The sequence below is a fragment of the Triticum aestivum genome, chromosome 7B (assembly GCF_018294505.1).
Source record: "Triticum aestivum cultivar Chinese Spring chromosome 7B, IWGSC CS RefSeq v2.1, whole genome shotgun sequence".
Classification (NCBI taxonomy): Eukaryota; Viridiplantae; Streptophyta; class Magnoliopsida; order Poales; family Poaceae; genus Triticum; species Triticum aestivum.
In genome coordinates this window covers 311557602-311578428 of record NC_057813.1, presented here as the reverse complement: position 1 = coordinate 311578428, position 20827 = coordinate 311557602, and the positions used below count along the sequence as shown (strand labels likewise).

At 51.2% G+C, this 20827-nt stretch overlaps 1 protein-coding gene across 1 annotated transcript in view; it reads left to right on the top strand.

The window, feature by feature from the left end:
- LOC123156588 (DNA polymerase I A, chloroplastic) overlaps positions 1–20431 on the top strand; it is a 36645-nt gene extending 16214 nt beyond the window's left edge. The window contains exons 8-13 of the mRNA XM_044574740.1: positions 17315–17407; positions 17502–17696; positions 18460–18552; positions 19211–19423; positions 19526–19615; positions 19935–20431. Coding sequence (XP_044430675.1) covers positions 17315–17407; positions 17502–17696; positions 18460–18552; positions 19211–19423; positions 19526–19615; positions 19935–20096 — 846 coding nt within the window. The 3' untranslated portion in view covers positions 20097–20431. The remainder of the gene's footprint in view (positions 1–17314; positions 17408–17501; positions 17697–18459; positions 18553–19210; positions 19424–19525; positions 19616–19934) is intronic.
- The last annotated feature ends 396 nt before the right edge of the window (positions 20432–20827 follow it).

Genomic DNA, 20827 nt, shown 5'->3' with positions numbered 1-20827 from the left:
TGTTGGCATAAAGACGTTCCTTGCGAAGCGTTTGCAAAACAGCCCTAACATGCTTTAGATGCTCTTTCATGGATTTGCTAAACACAAGAATCTCATCAAAGTAAACCACAACAAACACTCCAATATAAGGTCGAAGCACAAAATGCATAAGACGCATGAAAGTTCCGGGAGCTTCCGATAAACCCATGGGCATAACCAACCACTCGTACAAGCCAAATTTGGTTTTGGAAGTAGTTTTCCATTCATCACCCTCTTGTATGCGGATTTGATAATAGCCACTTTTAAGATCAATTTTTGAGAAAATGGTGGCGCCGCTAAGTTCATCAAGCATATCATCTAAGCGAGGAATGGGATGCCTATAACGAACGGTAATAGCATTGATGGGTCTACAATCGGAGCACATGCGAAAACTACCATCTTGTTTGGGCACAAGTATAACGGGAACGGCACAAGGGCTTAAGCTTTCACGTACATGACCATTGTCGATTAGTTGTTGTACTTGCCATTGGATCTCCTTAGTTTCTTCGGGGTTGACGTGGTATGGAGCTTTGTTTGATAGGGGCGCTCCGGGGATGAGGTCGGTACGATGCTCAATGCCTCGTAGAGGAGGTAGTCCCGGAGGTAGCTCATCGGGGAAAACATTTTGGAATTCCTGCAAAAGAGATTGAAACACTAAAGGTAGATCGTGAGAGGTGTTAGGTTTTGGGTCCCCATCCTTGCACACAAGGACAAAGTGCATAACACTCGATGGGTTCTCACACACTTCTCTCATCTCACTTTTGGTGGCAAATAGGACTAGGTTTTTCTCTCTAGGCGAAGAGGCGCTCAAGTTTGGCTTGTGGCTCTCACTCACTTTTTGGTGGATCACTTTCTCACTCTTCTCTCCACGATGGGTGGCTTGCTTGTCGGCTATCACTTGACTAGGAGACATAGGTCGTAGCACATACTCTTTTCCTTTCATCTTGAAGCTATAGTGATTGGTACGCCCGTTGTGGATGACACCACGGTCGAATTGCCAAAGCCTACCAAGAAGGAGGTGGCAAACGGACATCGGGACGACATCACACTCCAAAGTGTCCTCATATGCACCAATTTTGAAGGAGACTTGGACCGTATGCTCAACTCGTATAGTGCCGGAGTCACTTAGCCATTGGACTTTGTATTGGTGCGGGTGCTTCATCTTGACCAATTGAAGCTTGGAGCATAGTTCTTCACTTGCCAAGTTGTGGCAACTACCTCCATCGATGATGACCTTGACGGATCTTCCATTGATGCCGGCCTTTGTGTGGAAGATGTGGCATCGTTGGTCTTCTTCTTGTTGATGTTGAAGAGTCAAGACTTTGGAGACAACGAGAGCGGGGCTCGAATCCTTATCACAAAAGACTTGATCATCTTCATCCTCGTTCACGCGCCGGTGCATGGCCACTTGCTCAAGGGCTTCCATCTCCTCGTCACTCATGGAGTCATAGGTTCCATCATCATTGAGGATCATGGTGCGCTTGTTTGTGCATTCATAGGACTTGTGGCCTTGGCCGCCGCAAGTGAAACACTTGAAGGAGCTTGTCTTGACGGTCTCATTGGTCGGAGTAGATGATGAAGCACGCGGCTTGAAGTTGCTTGTAGTAGGAGGAAGACGACTCGAGCTTGTCGAAGTTTTCTTGTAACTTGACTTGTCGTTGTTGGTTGTAGATGGCTTGGTTGAGGTAGAAATTGGAGGAGTCATTGAAGCTTGGATGTTGGAGAAGCCGTAGTTCTTGGATGAGTACTTAGCGTACTTGAAGTCATCTTGCACTTGGCGTTCCGCCTTGGTAGCTTGATGCACGAGCTCAATGAGGTTGGAGTAGGGTTGGAAGTCGGCGATCTTCTTGATAGGGTGATTGAGGCCATTCAAGAAGCGTGCCATAGTTTGCTCATCATCTTCCGTGACATTGGCTCGAATCATGGCTATCTCCATTTCCTTGTAGTATTCTTCAACACTCTTTGTTCCTTGCTTGAGGAGTTGTAGCTTCTTGAAGAGATCACGGTTGTAGTAGGTGGGCACAAAACGTGCTCGCATGACATCCTTCATTTGAGCCCAAGTGGTGATTGGAGGTTCACCTCTTGCTTCTCGGCGCTCAAGGACTTGTTCCCACCATATGAGCGCATAGTCTTGGAACTCAAGTGATGCCATAGCGATCTTCTTCTCTTCCTCATAGTTGTGCAAACGAAAGATTTTGTCGACCTTCAATGCCATGATAGGTACTCTTCGGGATCATTGCTTCCATTGAACTTGGGCATGGTGAATTTTAGCTTGCCATAGCGTTGCTCTTCATTGTGTTGTTGGCGATGGTGATGATGACGCCCTTGACGTGGAGGATAATCATCCTCATGTTGCTCTTGGCGTGGAGGAAGTCCATGATCAACTTGCTCTTGTTGACCTTGAGGTTGAGGAGGAGCTTGTCGAGCTTGTGGAGGAGCTTGAGGAACTTGACGTTGCACGCGCGGTTGGTAGTTCCGCTCTTGGATTTCTTCTCGAAGTGCTTCCTCTTGATTGCGCCGATCTCGGTTGCGGTTGGCGATTGCTCGACTTGATTCTTGAAGGGCACGTTGCGCCTCAAGAGCTTGTGCTTCACGTTGTTGTTGTTGAAGACGTTGAGCCTCGGCGTCTTGTTCCGCTTGGTGTAGACGCGCTCGTTCTTCCTCTTGGCGACGTTGACGTTGTCGTTCTTGAGCTTGAGCAAACGCGACTTGGTGTGGTTGAGGACGAAGTTCTTGCTCATCGACTTGCTCTTGTGAATGCTTGTCCTGTAGAGGATTGCGAGATGCATGACGGTCTTGACGCGCGGCTCGTCGAAGAGTGTTCGATGTCGGTGTACTTGAGCCGGAGAAGGTGTCGTCGGAGTGTCGACTTGAGCGGCTTCGTCTTGAGTATGAAGAAGTAGAAGGAGGATGGTTCACTAACAAAGCGCGGATCTCGTCCATCCTTGCATCATTCTCTTGCTTGTGAGCGTCGAGCTTGTTGTCGAAGTAGTCCTTTGTACGTTGCTCGGAGAGTCGTAAGTCGGTGGCGAGGTTGTCGATGCGGTCGGTCATAGCTTGTTGCTCTTGATGCAACGCTCATTGTGCACCAAAGAGGTGGCTCTTGGTGACGAATGATGACATGTCATCGTCTTGCTCGATGAAGAGTGGATTGGTAGACGTACTTGGCCTATCCATCATTCCAAGCAAAATGTGAGTGGTAGAAGGAGAAGAACTTATACCAATTGTACCTTGACCGATGTTGACGATGAATCAAGTTCACTCAAATGCGGACAATGATATAGCACTATTGGTACCAATTCTTGTCGGTTCTCACACCTACACAAGTAAAAGCTTATGGTGGAGCTTGGTTAGGATGGTGGCACAAAATTTGATGCAATTGTAAGTGAGCTTCAATAATGTTGGAAAAAATTCACAAATTTGCAAATGCAACAAGTAGACCAAGCAAGTTGTGGTACACGGAAACACACACGCAAATAGATAAGTGAGATTGTGCAAACCAAAAGTGAGCCAAAATGTGGAATCCATGAAAATGCTCTTGTTGCACAATACACGAGAGACGCTAGCACGATTGCACAATAGGCGGATACGGAACTTGTGCACAACCTACTACGCAAAAATGCAACGACCTCTATCCCAAGTATGCTATATGTATGGTATTTCGGTGATATGATCCAAGATGATCGGGTATGACAATCTTAATGTAGTATGATGCTATGGTTCTTGCTTATAAGCTCTTTGCTTATTTTTCCCTCTTTGCTTAGAAGCTTGGTTGGCTCTTTCACTTTTGAGCTATTTTCTCATGCAAAACTTCACGAACCAAGATAGCAATTGTGTATGCTATGACAACTTTGTGACACAAAAGTTGATGCCAGGATATGCACCACTATGGTATGGTATGTATGCTCTGGAGTATGATCACTAATATGCACAAGTCACGTTGCCGGCAATACTCAATGGCTAGTCTCGATGGGTAAGCTACGCAAAAGTAAGGCCATGTGGGTATCAATGCAATTGCAAGGTATGACAAAGATGTCGTCGAAGTGACCGTCCTTGGCAACGATGAGTAGTCGATGGAGATGAGCGGTGTGTTAGACCTTTCAGCCTGAGCATTGATAGTTGTGGATGACACTAGGAGAGTTGGGACAATTTTCGTTGGTTTATTTCTCACACAATGCCATACCAACCCGAGGGGTTGGGGATACATATTTATAGGCTGCTAGCCAGCCAAGGCATATGCTAAGATGCTGCCAAGATGCCAGTCTAAGATGCCAGTCTAAGATGCTAGTCTAAGATGCTAACTGACAGTCCTTGATGGTCAAGAACAGAACTCTATCCTAACAGCCAGTCCTTGATGGTCCAGGACTTTATCCTCCTAACTGCCACAAGGACCATGTGCTGCAGCCCCACAAGGACCCTAGTACACAGACTTATCCATCATTCCCCCCCTAAGTCTTGTACGTCGTCTTGTGGGAGAGTTGAATCATCCCAATCCTGGAGCAAAGTTCGAGGAACTTGACCCTCCCAAGGGGCTTGGTGAGCAGGTCTGCGAGCTGATCCTTAGTGTTGATGTAGCTCGCCTCGATGCTCCCTTCTTCCACACAGCTGCGGATGAAGTGATACCTCAGTCGGATGTGCTTGCTCCGTTCGTGGAACATGGGGTTCTTTGCCAGGGCCAGGGCGGACTTGCTGTCCACCAGGAGCTGCACCGTTCTGGTGTCTTGAACGAGAAGATTACCAATCAGTCAAGCAGCAGGTGGTGGCCCTGTCCAGCTGTGAGGCTGAGTACATAGCGGCCTCCACCGCCTGTACTCAGGCGCTCTGGCTTGCTCGACTGCTTGGTGATCTTCTCGTTCAAGACACCAGAACGGTGCAGCTCCTGGTGGACAGCAAGTCCGCCCTGGCCCTGGCAAAGAACCCCGTGTTCCACGAACGGAGCAAGCACATCCGACTGAGGTATCACTTCATCCGCAGCTGTGTGGAAGAAGGGAGCATCGAGGCGAGCTACATCAACACCAAGGATCAGCTCGCAGACCTGCTCACCAAGCCCCTTGGGAGGGTCAAGTTCCTCGAACTTTGCTCCAGGATTGGGATGATTCAACTCTCCCACAAGACGACGTACAAGACTTAGGGGGAGAATGATGGATAAGTCTGTGTACTAGGGTCCTTGTGGGGCTGCAGCACACAGTCCTTGATGGTCCAGGACTTTATCCTCCTAACTGCCACAAGGACCATGTGCTGCAGCCCCACAAGGACCCTAGTACACAGACTTATCCATCATTTCCCCCTAAGTCTTGTACGTCGTCTTGTGGGAGAGTTGAATCATCCCAATCCTGGAGCAAAGTTCGAGGAACTTGACCCTCCCAAGGGGCTTGGTGAGCAGGTCTGCGAGCTGATCCTTGGTGTTGATGTAGCTCGCCTCGATGCTCCCTTCTTCCACACAGCTGCGGATGAAGTGATACCTCAGTCGGATGTGCTTGCTCCGTTTGTGGAACACGGGGTTCTTTGCCAGGGCCAGGGCGGACTTGCTGTCCACCAGGAGCTGCACCGTTCTGGTGTCTTGAACGAGAAGATCACCAAGCAGTCGAGCAAGCAAGAGCGCCTGAGTACAGGCGGTGGAGGCCGCTATGTACTCAGCCTCACAGCTGGACAGGGCCACCACCTGCTGCTTGACTGATTGCCAGCTCACGAGACACTTGCCGAGGAAGAGGAGGATCCCGCTCGTGCTCTTGCTGGTGTCGATGTCGCCGGCGTGGTCGCTGTCGCTGTACCCGACGAAGTGTGCCGCCCCAGGACACCTAGGGTAGTGGAGGCCGTGGTCGAGGGTCCCTGCTATGTAGCGGACGATCCTCTTCACTGCCTGCTGGTGTTCCGACGTTGGTCGCTCCATGAACCGACTGACATAGCCGACGGAGAATGCCAAGTCCGGCCGTGTGTGAGTGAGGTAGCGAAGGCTCCCCACAAGGCGTCGGTACTGCGTAGCATCCACTTCCTCCGTCGTGCTGTCGCGGCTCAGTTTCAGCCTCTCCTCCATCGGAGTGAGAGCTGGATGGCAGTCGGTGAGCCCAGCTAGCTCAACGATGCGCTTGGCGTAGGCGGACTGTCGAAGCGCGATCCCGGAGTGGTCCTGGTGCACCTCAATCCCTAGATAGAAGGAGAGGAGCCCCAAGTCACTCATCTAGAACGTGGCCTTCATGTCTTCCTTGAACGCCGCCACCTCTGCACCTTTGGTGCCGGTGATCACCAGGTCATCAACGTAGACGCCCACCAGCAGGGCATTTCCTCCACTCCCCCGTCGGTAGACGGCAGCCTCATGCGGGCTCTGCTCGAAACCCATCTTCTTCAGCGTGGAGTCCAGCTTGGCGTTCCACGCCCTGGGTGCCTGCCGCAGGCCATAGAGAGCCTTGCGTAGGCGGAGCACCTTGCCCTCCTGGCCGGGAATCGTAAACCCAGGTGGCTGATGCACGTAGACTTCCTCCTTCAAGTCGCCGTTGAGGAATGCCGACTTAACGTCCATGTGGTGGACACGCCAGCCCTCCTGGGCAGCCAGCGCAAGGAGAAGTCGCACGGACTCCATCCGTGCCACGGGAGCGAAGGCGTCGTCGAAGTCGACTCCTTCCTGCTGCAAGAAGCCTCGGGCCACCAGGCGAGCCTTGTGCTTGATGATGGCGCCGGCTCCATCCCTCTTCAGCTTGAACACCCACTTAAGGGTGATTGCGCGATGACCACGGGGGAGGTCAGCGAGCTCCCAGGTGCGGTTTTGCTCGACCGCATCCATCTCCAACTGCATCGCGGCGCGCCATGCCGCATCTCTCTCGGCCTCTGCAAAGGACCGTGGTTCGCCGTCCTCACACGCGAGTTGTAGCTGCGCCTCCAGGTCTCGTGGCATCAGTCCCGGCACCGGCTGGTCGCCGAGTAGATCATCCATCGTGCGATACCGCAGCTGTTCGCCTCCATACCATGCGTCGACCCGCTCCTCGTCGTGAGTGAGCGGGGAAGCGAACTTCATCGGGTTGTGCTCTGCGTGAGCTGGTGCTGATGAAGACGAGCCCGGAGTGGCGACCGTCGGGGCTGGAGTATGCGGCGTCGCCGGTTGTGGTGTCGTCGGTGTAGCAGGCGCCGGAGTCGATGTAGTTTTGGGGGCCGGGGTAGACGTGCCCGGTGAAGAGGAGCTGCTTGCTCCCCCAGCTTCCTTGAAGTGGGCGTACTCGACAATGAAGTCGTCATACGTCGGCGTCGAGCCGTCGTCCACCGCCTTGTCCCATTGCCACCCTCGCCCTTCGTTGAACACGACGTCTCGCGCTGTGCGCACATGTTGTGTCTTTGGGTCGAGGATGCGGTAGGCCTTTGAGCCCTCCGCGTAGCCGATGAAGACTCCCGGAGTGCTCCTGTCGTCGAGCTTGCCGATGTGGCCGAGCTCCTTGGCGAACGCAAGGCAGCCAAAGACCCGCAAATGAGAGACCGCCGGCTTCCGCCCATGCCAGGCCTCGTACGGAGTTCTGCCGTCGAGTGCCTTAGTAGGAGAGCGGTTGAGGATGTAGACGGCCGTTAACACTGCCTCTCCCCAGAAGACAGCCGGCATCCCTCTGCTTGAGGAGAGCCCGAGCCACCCCACAACCGTCTGGTTGCGCCGCTCGACGACGCCGTTTTGCTGCGGGCTGTACGGCGCGGAGTAGTGGCGCTGGATGCCCTCATCGGCGCAGTACGACGCGAATTCAGCCGCCGTGAACTCGCCGCCGTTGTCAGTGCGCAACACGCGCAATTTGCGGCCGCTCTCCGCCTCCACACCAACCTGCGCGCGCCTGATGGCGTCCGCCGCTTCTCCCTTACTGCCGAGGATCATCACCCACATGTAGCGGGAGAGATCGTCGACGAGCAGCAGGAAGTAGCGTCGACCTCCTGGTGTGGCTGGCGTCACCGGGCCGCACAGGTCTCCGTGCACGAGCTCCAGCTTCTCCTTAGCCCGAAAACTCGCCTGTTGGGGAAAGGGGAGTCGTCTCTGCTTTGTCGGTACGCAGATGTCGCAGAACTGCTCCACATGGTCGAGGCATGGCAGGCCTCGCACCATCTCCTTGGCACTTAGACGCTTCAGGGCCTCAAAGTGAAGGTGCCCAAAGCGCTCATGCCACTGCCACGCCTCGTCGTTTCGACGGACAGCGAGACAGACCGGTTGTGCCACCTGCACATCAAGGACGTAGAGTCGATTTTCACCTCTGGGCACCTTGGCGAGAAGGCGACGCTGGCGATCCCAGATGCGTAGGACCCCATGCTCAATCAGCACGCGTGAGCCGTTCTCATCCAGCTGTCCCAAGCCGATGATGGAATTCCTTAGCGCGGGGATGTAGTAGACACCGGTGAGCAGCCGGTGCTCTCCCATCTTGGTGGTGAAGATGACGGAGCCGACGCCCTTTATCTCCACAGCGGAGGCATCCCCGAACTTGACGGAGCCTCGCGCATCGGAGTCGAGCTCGGCGAAGAATTCCCTTCGACCGGTCATGTGGTGGGTGGCGCCGGTGTCGAGGCACCACCCCGTAGCCTTGTCCTTCTCGGAGCCATCGCCGAGAAGAGCGTGTGCTTTTGGCTCATCGAGGTGGATGAAAGCCTTTGCGACTGGAGTCGCCGAGGGTAGCTCAATGCTTGCATGCGCCATGAACAGAGCCGTCTCCTCCTTCGCCTGTGCGACGTGAGCCTGGCCTTGTCGTGGTTGCCGACACTCATTGGCCCAATGGCCAAACCGGCCACAGTTGTGGCAACTGTTGTCTTGTGCCGGCTTGGGCTTGCCAGCGGCGCCGTCCTTGGCGCCTCCGCGGGCGTCACCTTCAGCACGTCCTTGTGCCCTGCCCGGGGGGCCTCTTCGCGCCTTACGCTGCTTGCCACGCTTGCGGCCGCCCGTCGAGGAGGAACGCTCCCCCTTCTTCCTGTCACCAAGGCTGGGATCCCACTGCTCCCGAGTTAGGAGCAGCTTCCCGCCGGTGGTGACGGGCCCTCAGGGGGGCTGTGGCTCGTCGGTGTCGACGACCTTGAGTCGACCTATCGCCTCCTCGATCGTCATCGTGGAGAGGTCCAACAACGACTCGATCGAGCGAGCCATCTGCTTGTACTTCTCGGGAATGCACCGAAAAAGCTTCTCGACAGCTCTCTCCTCGGTGTAGGTGGCATCGCCAAACTTCACCATCTTCTGCAGCAGAGTGTTGAGACGGAGAGCAAAGTCATCAACGTCCTCACCTGGCTTGAAGCCCAGGTTCTCCCACTCCTTACGAAGTGCCTGCAGGGTGGACTTGCGAGCACGGTCGCTGCCGATGCGTGCTGCGGCGATGGCGTCCCAAGCCTCCTTGGCAGTCCGCTTGTTGGAAAGCGAGAACTGCATCTCGGGCGGGACTGCGGTGATGAGGGCGTCCAGTGCCCGTCGATCCTCTAGGTGGTCGACGCTGCTGTCTTGGACTGCCTCCCACATGCGCCGCACCTGGAGCCTGACCTTCATGATCCCGACCCACTCGACGTAGTTGGTTTTAGTGAGGGTAGGCCACCCAACACTGGAACCAACATCCCTGACCACAGTCCGGACCTCGTAGAGGCCGCGGTCCTGGTCGTTGCAGCCGCCGTCGCGGTGCGCGCCTCCACCTGGAGCGCGGGCGTGCTCGGCTGCCCATTGCGCCGTCCGCTCCTGCGCCACTTTGGCGCGATCTGCGTCGGCGCCGTCGTCCGCAGGCGCGGAGCTGCTGGAGCTGCCGGGGCTGCCGCGGAGTGCCTTGGCATCCGCCGTAGCCTCACGGGCTGCTTCTGCTGCTGCTGCTGCTTCTACCTCCGCCCTGGTTGCTTCTACCTCCGCTCTGGCTGCTGCCAGCTCCGCTGCAGCCAGCCTCGACACTCTTGCCGCCGCAGCAGCCGCTCGCTCACGCTCCTCTGCCACGGCGCGCTCGGCCTCTTGCCGGCGCCGCATGCTCGAGGTAGCCGTGTGCTGAGAGCGACCTGCAGACATGGCTCGCTGCAGGGGGGCTGTTGCGTGAAGAGGAGGCTGATGAAGACGAGCTGCTGCTCGACAGTCCGGAGGGAGGAAGGTAACCAGAGGCAGACGGAGCAGCTGCTGCTACCGACTTGGGCTGCTCACAGGAAATGCTCAGGGTGCAGGTTAACCTGGCTCTGATACCACTTGTTAGACCTTTCAGCCTGAGCATTGATAGTTGTGGATGACACTAGGAGAGTTGGGACAATTTTCGTTGGTTTATTTCTCACACAATGCCATACCAACCCGAGGGGTTGGGGATACATATTTATAGGCTGCTAGCCAGCCAAGGCATATGCTAAGATGCTGCCAAGATGCCAGTCTAAGATGCTAGTCTAAGATGCTAGTCTAAGATGCTAACTGACAGTCCTTGATGGTCAAGAACAGAACTCTATCCTAACAGCCAGTCCTTGATGGTCCAGGACTTTATCCTCCTAACTGCCACAAGGACCATGTGCTGCAGCCCCACAAGGACCCTAGTACACAGACTTATCCATCACGGTGGTGATGTTGACGTCGAACTGTACCTATATAGCCGAAACACAATAGGACACGGGAACCACAACCCAAAATCTCAAAGACCAAAACGTGTCAAAATCGACATAGGAGGTAGCGGTGAGTGGTGGTGGTGCTTGCGGAAAGCGGTGGTGGTATGCGGAAGTAAGCATGGGCACCGGGGCAAAATTGGGCAAAACTAGGCGGAAAATGGCGCGGGGGAATGGAGTTGCTGCTGCCAGGGGCCGGATGTCCGGTCCAGTGGCCGGATGTCCGGGACGCCGATGTCCGGTGGACACGGGCGGATGTCCGGGCTCCTGGATCGGGGACGAACACGATGAACTCCATGGGAAAAAGGGTAACTCCGGGGCAAAATTCGGACGAATTGGTGGATGGAAATCGCGGGAGAGATGGGGAAAAGCTAGATCCACTCGATGCAAAGCAGATCCGTGGATCAAATCCAACAAAACTTCATCACACCAACAAATCACCAAAAAAAATTTGGGGCTATTTTTGGTGGGAAATTTTTGGATTTAGGACGAAAACAACAAAATCAAGCTAGAAAACACGGGGTAGGGGCTCCAAAAACGTGATCAACGTGGCTCATGATACCAAGATGATGTAGGGCGGAACCCTAGGGGCCGATCTTTCACGTTTGGAGAGGATCCCTATGGGGAACATGAAGAACGCGCGGAAGAACACAAGGGAAATCACGAGGGGAAAACAAGAGAAACACTCAACCGACACGAAATTGATCACACAAGTGCTAGATCATCGATGGCACAAAGTAACACGAGATCCAAAGTCAACAAGGAACGATACAAGAGTAACCGTTCTTCTCCGTGAGGAGGTCTTGATTGTCTTCTCCGGATGGAGGCCTTGAATCCGGATGGATCTTCTCCGAAGAGGTGCGGTCCCTCACGAGGAGTAGATCCGGTACGGATGAGCAATGCTCTATCTCAAATGAGCTATCACAATGCTAACCCTAAAACGTAGGTGGGGATGGAGTATATATAGTCTAGGGGCGAAGGGGGTACATGGGCCTCGGCCCTTACACTGTTCGCAGACAGGGAAGGCCGGATGTCCGGTGGCTTGCGAGGGGCCGGATGTCCGGGCTGGTGGAGACGGACGTGCTGCTCTCTGGATGGGCGGCACCGGATGTCCGGGCGGAAGGGCCGGATGTCCGGGGCTTCGGAGGCGCCGAATGTCCGGGGTGATGACCGGATATCCGGGCTGTCTGGGCAGCCTTCTGTGCTCCCTGGATGGCGCCTCCGGATGTCCGGGCTAGAGGCCGGATTTCCGGTGAGGGGGGCCGGATGTCCGGGCTGGACGCCGGATGTCCGGTCCCTGTAGCTTCTTCTGCACACTCCTGACCATGTAGATCTCCAGGGGCCGGATGTCCGGGGCCATGGCCAGATGTCCGGTGCCTGGAGGCTGTTCTCGCCTTCTTCCGTTGGTTCTCTTCTTCCGTGGACTTGGGGTCTTGACCATCTTCATGTGCATCCTTGGGAGGGTCCTCTTGGTACCTAATCATGCACAACATTCCGGACTTAGGTAGTAGCCATGTCTCGAGAGGATCATATGAGATATCACTAAGGAGAGAAGTCACCTCGGTCTCGAGAGCTCTAGCTCGTGCTCTAGTCATGGGTCCTCTTGGTGCTTGGTGAGACGATGGAAGGTCCATGGGGATGACCGAAGGATGCTCCACATCAATAAGTCCTGGCCTCGGTCGCTAAAGAATCAGCAAAACGATCTGTTTCACGCGGGCAATGCTCAAAACCTATCTTACCGAACTCACCCCTAAGATCAAAACAATCATCAATGATGGGTGCTGCGCCTGATGAGGACCAATACTTCAATACAATCGCTTCACCGTGTGGGCATCCTAGGTAGGACCAATGAAGAAGTTCTCAGCGACAACAAAGTCGACATACCTTGTGGAGGTTTTGTCCATCTAAGCTGCTTTGTTGGATGCGCTACAGTATTTCCAGCATGCGTGTAGTTTAGTGCCAGGGCTTGGATTGCTGATGCTGACCTTTCCAGAGTCTGACTCTCCTCACCATTTACACGCTGACGCCTTTCCCACCACAAAAAACCAGCATCTAACAGCATAGAAAGAAACTCCGCCTATGTTGTCTCAACATAGCCGGTCCCAAGCCCAGGTAAAGGAGGAGGGTTGTGATAGGCTTGGCGAGCCAATGTAAAAACTCAGCCACTCTTATGGAGATGAAACCCCAAAGATTCTCGTTGGGGCGTAACCCTCTCAGCGACGCGCCACATCGGAAATCGGGTGTGGTGGCAAATGGGCAAGGGCCGGGCCGTCACCCCATGGTGGCGCGCCGTATCTTGATCCGGATACGGTGGCAAGTGAGCGAGGATCGCGTCGTCGCATCCTTAGTGGCGCACTACATCGGCGCCCGGATGTAGTGGAAAATGAGCAAGGGTCTTCGCATTTGACTCGACAAGTGCGAAGGGTAAGGAAGATAGCCGAGCCTAGGAGGATTCACTTAGGTAGCTGGAACGTAGGGTCTGTGACAGGGAAGCTTCGGGAGCTAGTTGATGCAGCTGTGAGGAGAGGTGTTGATATCCTTTGCGTCCAAGAAACCAAATGGAGGGGACAGAAGGCAAAGGAGGTGGAGGATACCGGCTTCAAGCTGTGGTACACGGGGACGGCTACAAACATAAATGGCATAGGCATCTTGATCAACAAGAGTCTCAAGTGTGGAGTGGTAGACGTCAAGAGACGTGGGGACCGGATTATCCTGGTCAAGCTGGTAGTTGGGGACTTAGTTCCCAATGTTATCAGCGCGTATGCCTCGCAAGTAGGCCACAATGAGAACACCAAGAGGGAGTTCTGGGAAGGCCTGGAAGACATGGTTAGGAGTGTACCGATTGGCGAGAAGCTCTTCATAGGAGGAGACCTCAATGGCCACGTGGGTACATCTAACATAGGTTTTGAAGGGGCGCATGGGAGCTTTGGCTATGGCATCAGGAATCAAGAAGGAGAAGATGTCTTAAGCTTTGCTCTAGCCTACGACATGATTGTAGCTAACACCCTCTTTAGAAAGAGGGAATCACATCTGGTGACTTTTAGTAGTGGCCAACACTCTAGCTAGATCGATTTCATCCTCTCGAGAAGAGAAGATAGGCGTGCTTGCCTAGACTGTAAGATGATACCTGGAGAGAGTGTTGTACCCCAGCATAAGCTGGTGGTTGCTAACTTCCGCTTTCGGATTCGTGTCCAGCGGGATAAGCGTGCCAAAGTCGCTAGAACGAAGTGGTGGAAGCTCAAGGGGGTGGTAGCTCAGGCGTTCAAGGAGAGGGTCATTAAGGAGGGCCCTTGGGAGGAAGGAGGGGATGCGGACAATGTGTGGATGAAGATGTCGACTTGCATTTGTAAGGTGGCCTCGGAGGAGTTTGAAGTGTCCAAGGGAAGGAGAAGCGAAGATAAGGATACCTAGTGGTGGAATGATGATGTCCAGAAGGCGATTAAAGAGAAGAAAGATTGCTTCAGATGCCTATACCTGGATAGGAGTGCAGACAACATAGAGAAGTACAAGATGGCGAAGAAGGCCGCAAAGCGAGCTGTCAGTGAAGCAAGGGGTCGGGCATATGAGGACCTCTACCAACGGTTAGGCACGAAGGAAGGCGAAAGGGACATCTATAAGATGGCCAAGATCCGAGAGAGGAGGACGAGGGATATTGCCCAAGTCAAATGCATCAAGGACGGAGCAGACCAACTCTTGGTGAAGGACGAGGAGATTAAGCATATATGGCGGGAGTACTTCGACAAGCCGTTCAATGCGGAGAATGAGAGTTCTACCATTGAACTGGACGACTCCTTTGATGAGACCAGCATGCGTTTTGTGCGGCAAATCCAGAAGTCTGAGGTCAAGGAGGCTTTAAAAAGGATGAAAGGAGGCAAGGCGATGAGCCCTGATTGTATCCCCATTGATGTGTGGAAAGGCCTCGGGCACATAGCGATAGTATGGCTAACCAAGCTTTTCAACCTCATTTTTCGGGCAAACAAGATGCCAGAAGAATGGAGACGGAGTATATTAGTACCAATCTTCAAGAACAAGGGGGATATTCAGAGTTGTACTAATTACCTTGGAATTAAGCCAACGAGCCATACAATGAAGCTATGGGAGAGAATTATTGAGCACCAATTAAGAAGAATGACAAGCGTGTCCAAAAATCAGTTTGGTTTCATGCCTGGGAGGTCGACCATGGAAGCCATTTTCTTGGTACGACAACTTATGGAGATATACAGGGAGCAAAAGAAGGACTTGCATATGGTGTTCATTGACTTGGAGAAGGCCTATGATAAGATACCGTGGAATGTCATGTGGTGGGCGTTAGAGAAACACAAAGTCCCAACAAAGTACATTACCCTCGTTAAGGACATGTACGATAATGTTGTGACAAGTGTTCAAACAAGTGATGTTGTCACTGATGACTTCCCGATTAAGATAGGACTGTATCAGGGGTCAACTTTGAGCCCTTATCTTTTTACCTTGGTGATGCATGAGGTCACAAGGGATATACAAGGAGATATCCCATGGTGTATGCTCTTTGCGGATGATGTGGTGCTAGTTGACGATAGTTGGACGGGGGTAAACAGGAAGTTAGAGTTATGGAGACAAACCTTGGAATTGAAAGGGTTTAGGCTTAGTAGAACTAAAACTGAGTACGTGATGTGCGGTTTCAGTACTACTAGGTGTGAGGAGGAGGAGGTTAGCCTTGATGGGCAGGTGGTACCTCAGAAGGACACCTTTCGATATTTGGGGTCGATGCTGCAGGAGTATGGGGTATTGATGAAGATGTGAACCATCGAATCAAAGCCGGATGGATGAAGTGGCGCCAAGCTTCTGGTATTCTATGTGACAAGAGAGTGCCACAAAAGCTAAATGGCAAGTTATACAGGACAGCGGTTCGACCCGCAATGTTGTATGGCGCTGAGTGTTGGCCGACTAAAAGGCGACATGTTCAACAGTTAGGTGTGGCGGAGATGCGTATGTTGAGATGGATGTGTGGCCGCCACACGAGGAAGGATCGAGTCCGGAATGATGATATACGAGATAGAGTTGGGGTAGCACCAATTGAAGAGAAGCTTGTCCAACACCGTCTGAGGTGGTTTGGGCATATTCAGCGCAGACCTCCAGAAGCTCCAGTGCATAGCAGACAGCTAAAGAGTGCGGAGAATGTCAAGAGAGGGCGGGGTAGACCGAATTTGACATGGGAGGAGTCCGTTAAGAGAGACCTGAAGGATTGGAGTATCACCAAAGAACTAGCTATGGACAGGGGTGCGTGGAAGCTTGCTATCCATGTGCCAGAGCCACGCGAGATCTTATGGGTTTCACCTCTAGGCTACCCCAACTTGTTTGGAACTAAAGGCTTTGTTGTTGTTAACAGCATAGAGAGAGGCCATGGGTATCTGGCTGAGGTATACCTGGTTTGCATCAGAGTTGCACAATAATTTCTCAAGAATAGCGCCAGCTCTACCGATCTCTAGAGCTTGATTGATCTTGTCTGTTACTCCCAGCCTGCTCCAAACTTTCCTAGCTCGCTCGCAGGTGAATAATGCATGTCTAGTATCCTCTTTGGCCTTTTCACAGACTGGACATTGGGAAAGTGTTCCAATGTGGCGATCAGCAAGGACAACACGGCACGGGATCACACCACGGAGCGTACGCCACATGAAAATCTTCACCTTCAATGAGACATTTAACTTCCGTGACTGTTTCCAAACGGGGGTTTAGCAGCGATCCGCTCTCACCTGAATTCTGTTTCAGAATTTCTCCGTATGTCGACTCCCATTTAAGATGGTAGGCCGATCTGACAGAGAACGTGTACGACTTTGTGAATTGCCAAGCCACGAAATCCTCCATTTCACCATCTGGCAGCAGAATCTGGAGGATTCTGTTGGAGTCAACATCCCAGAAATTATCCCGGACCCGAGTCAGGACTCTAGCACCTCTTCCAGTTATTATTTTCCGTGGAACTGCTGGAGGGGATCGATGGGTCATCCCAAATGTGGATGTTGGCCCCATTATCCACTCTCCAAATGCATCCCTTCTTGAATGTTTGGGTTCCTGACCATATGCTTTGCCAGACATAAGTTGAGCCTTTCTTCAGTTCAACTGACAAAATATTCCCATCAGGGAAATATTTGGGCCTCAAGATCCCCGCACACAAGGACTGATTATATTCAATAAGTCTCCAGCGTTTCTTAGCAAGTAGTGCTTGGTTGGAACTAGCAATATCACGAAAATCCCGTACCTTGTTTTTCCTTTGGTATGCACATTTCTCACCAAGCAGACCAGTGCCTAGTTGTTGGTTGTCATCAACTCATCACCACCCAACCAGTATCACGGATCGCGTCAGTGATTCCCTTGAGACTTTTTGCAGGAGCCTAAAGACCGGCATTGCATACGTTCGGATTGCTTGAGCCACTGCTTTTAGAAGCACCTCCTTGCCTCCCATGGACAAGGTCTTCTCCTTCCACCCAATGACTATTTGGCTAATACGTTCCACCAAGTGCATAACCTTGGTAGCGCAAGTCTTCCAGTCCACAATCCGCTAGGGCATCTCGGAAGTCCTCCATCGTACGTACTGGACGTGCATTCCCTCCTCCTTTCTCATGAGAATAGGGTATCTCATTGAAGTCAATATAGATCCGTCAAGCTCTCGTTGCAGCTTTCCTGCCTTATGTGTACCATTCCCTAGTTGCAGTATCTTATTTGTGCCGTTAATATTATTTTGAAACTCAATGTGCATGAATAATCTCCCTTGCAGAATCAACCTGCACTTGAAAAGGATCGATATAAGATCCGCCAAGCTTTTGTTGCAGCTCCAGGGAACTCTCTTGTTGTTGCTGATTATGGCCAGGTATGTTAAATACCAAATGATGCTCTTAGTATTTCTTTGTCTCTTGGAATCGCCAAGTCTATTTCACCCTGATGAAAGATACATTTCCATGTAGCTGGAGCTGAGGATCTTAGCCCATCTTACTAGTTGTAAAAGCATGCTGGATGCTTTCAAGGCTGGTGGTGACTTTCATTCTAGAACAGCTATGAATATGTACGAGCATGTACGTGATGCTGTTCACGAAAAGAAAGTACTTCTTGAATGGCAACCTCAACCAGGTCAAGAGAAGCCTCCAGTGCCATTGTTGAAGGTACTTGACTCTGTCACTAATATTCTGACAGTGGCATATGGTTTAAAGCTATGCTTGGTTTCATTTGAACTGTTTAAGGCAAGAGCGGGTGCCCACGGCCTTCGTGTCATTCTGCCGTCCACTTGGGATGTGCACTAGTTTCACTGATCCTCATTTGCACTTGACCTCCTAGGAGGATTGTATCAAAACTCTTACCTTTTCAATGCAATGAAATGCAAAGGTCCTTTGCATCTTCTTGAAAAAAAATTATTTGTTGGTTCCACTTCGATGCAGTTATATGTAGTTAGCAGTTTACTTGACCAAACTCTTGCACTTCTGTAAATGGTTGAGGATGATTGCATACCTTTTGGATCTGTGAAGTTAGCATTTAGAATGGTGTCGTTCCGCGAAATTTGTTGCATGCCCCACTGCACTACACAAAGTTGTCAAATGTCACTGTTCCACCCAAGATTGATGCACTCATTCTGGCATGGGGCGTTCATGAAGACATGAAACCAAGCATCCATATTCATTGTTTGTCTGCTTTGGACACTCTTCTCACTTAATATTTTTGGCCTTGCATCTCCAGTACTCCTTCTCTCAAGCATGACAGGATCTTGCGTTACTTTTTTCTACTTTCACAGCAAAGTAACAATTTAATTAGATTGTTATTGAGCAGGAACCATCTGCATTTGCAGTTTCTGTTTATTAGATGCTTTTTGCTTTGTACTCTGTAGAATTTTATTGTATGAAACTAAATTTGATGTCTTCCTTTTGATTTCAGGATGCTTTTGGTGCTGAGAGAAGGAAGGCTAAAATGCTTAATTTCTCTATTGCATATGGAAAGACAGCTCAGGGACTATCCCGTGATTGGCAGGTATGAACTCTGATCATCTGCATTTTGAACTGATTAGGATAGTTGGTGTCAACAACCCAACCCAGGTATGTTTAGGAAATAACTTCATTAGGTCATTCTCTTACACACTTAACCCAGATGTATGCGTCAGTTGAACATTGTTCTTTATCATATGTATGTGCATCAGCTACGAGTAACGTGTTGCACTTTTCTCATCTGCCTCCTGCCTCTTGTGCCTAGGATGTATTCTCCTTTGGCCTTCATTCCTCCACATGCTTATACAAATATATATGCAGGATCAGTACTTTTGTTTGATAGGTTATATTAATTACTGTCATGGATTCAACTTGATTGTATTGCAAGGCCCAAGGGGCATATATATATTACACAAGACTTGGGGTACAAGGAAAGGAAACATAGCCTAATACTAACACTCCTTAACAATTACCACCAAAAAAAATATTGATCCAGGACGGAAATCAGATCAAAGACTGATATATATCTTTGCGCAACAACTTTTATTCAGCAAACCCTCCGTTTGTTTCTACCGAATTATAAGTTATATGTGAAATTAGCTCTATTTGTTGACTCTACTAGCGTGCTAGAGAAGTGCTATGGTACAGTTTCACAAGCTCCATATTCTTAGAAAATATTACTATGGTGCAATCCATCTTACTAGGTGTCTGTCAAGGAGGCAAGGGATACACTCAAACTCTGGTACAGAGATCGAAAAGAAGTTTCAGCTTGGCAAAAGAGGCAGAAAGAGCTTGCTCGTGAAAAATGCGAAGTATACACATTGCTAGGACGGTCACGCCGCTTTCCTAACATGACTCACGCACCCCATGGTCAAAAAGGCCATGTTGATCGTGCTGCTATAAATGCACCAGTGCAGGTACTTGGTATTGATCAAGTGATTATGGCCCAATGTCTGTGATGCTCGACTTCTTTCTTTGTTTGGACAATCGTAAATAATGATGCATTTTCTATTCAACAGGGCAGTGCAGCAGATGTTGCCATGTGCGCAATGCTTGAGATAGAAAGAAATGCTCGCCTTAAGGAGCTCGGTTGGAGACTCCTATTACAGGTTGAATCACTTTTTTGTTTTTTTCTCTTCTGACAACAAAGTAGGACTTGTACTAAGAAGTACTACGTAAATGGGAAAGGCAAAATGCGATAGTTACATCATACTCCCTCCGTCCCAAAATTCTTGTCTTAGATTTGTCTAAATGTGGATGTATCTAGTCATGTTTTAGTGTTAGATACATCCGTATCTAGACAAATCAAAGACAATTTTTTTCGGACGGAGGTAATACTTTATAACTAACTAGTCAGTTTCCTTGCAAAGTATTCTATTCCAACCCCAGATCTGGCCTAATATGCCATTTTTTATGGGCATTTCTCAGGTGCACGACGAAGTGATACTGGAGGGGCCTACAGAATCTGCTGAAGCGGCCAGGGCCATCGTGGTAGAGTGCATGTCCAAACCCTTCTATGGAACCAACATCCTGAAGGTGGACCTGGCTGTTGACGCCAAGTGTGGAAAGAGTTGGTATGACGCCAAGTAGAAGTTGTTCTCGCATGCACATACATGATCAGATGTGCATGTTTGTCGGCCACAAAATATGACCATATCGGCTCCATCAGACACGGTGGGATTGGGCTGGTGTAGATATTGCAGTTCCAGTAGCGGCAGAAGCAGTGCAAGAGCATTGAAGAACGGCAGTGGTGGCACGAAGGAGTTTTTTTTTTTAAAACGAGGCAAAAGATTTGCCATTTTCATTGAATAAGGAGAAGAGTTTGTGTTCCTACATAATAGCCCCGCAAAAACGGGAAAGGGGCAAGGCCTACTCTCGCGGCATCAAATTATATCAAATTACACAAATGTCTAGCACCCGCCAAAGCCCAGATAGACGCCTCCTCCTTGATAATACGCACAATCACCGCCACTGGTGCGGCCTTCGTTTTGAACACTCGTGCATTTCGCCTTCCAGATCTCCCAGCTAACAAGATGAAGACAGCTAACAAGATGAAGACAGGAGGCCAAGCCTTTCCGCGGTTGTGCGTTGCTGGCGAGGACCCCCTCCCACCACGACCGCATCGTGGCGTAGTTCATCCAAGGAGCGGTGTCAACATCAAGGTGCAGCCAAGCAAGAACCTCCTACCAAACCCGAATGGAGAAGCGGCACTTGAACAGGAGGTGCACCGTGGACATGCTGAGAAGTCTGTAGAAGCGGGTGTAGTCGCTGCCGCCGCCGTCGTCGTCGTCGCGCGCCTCGCCTGCGGCGTCCTTGCTGCA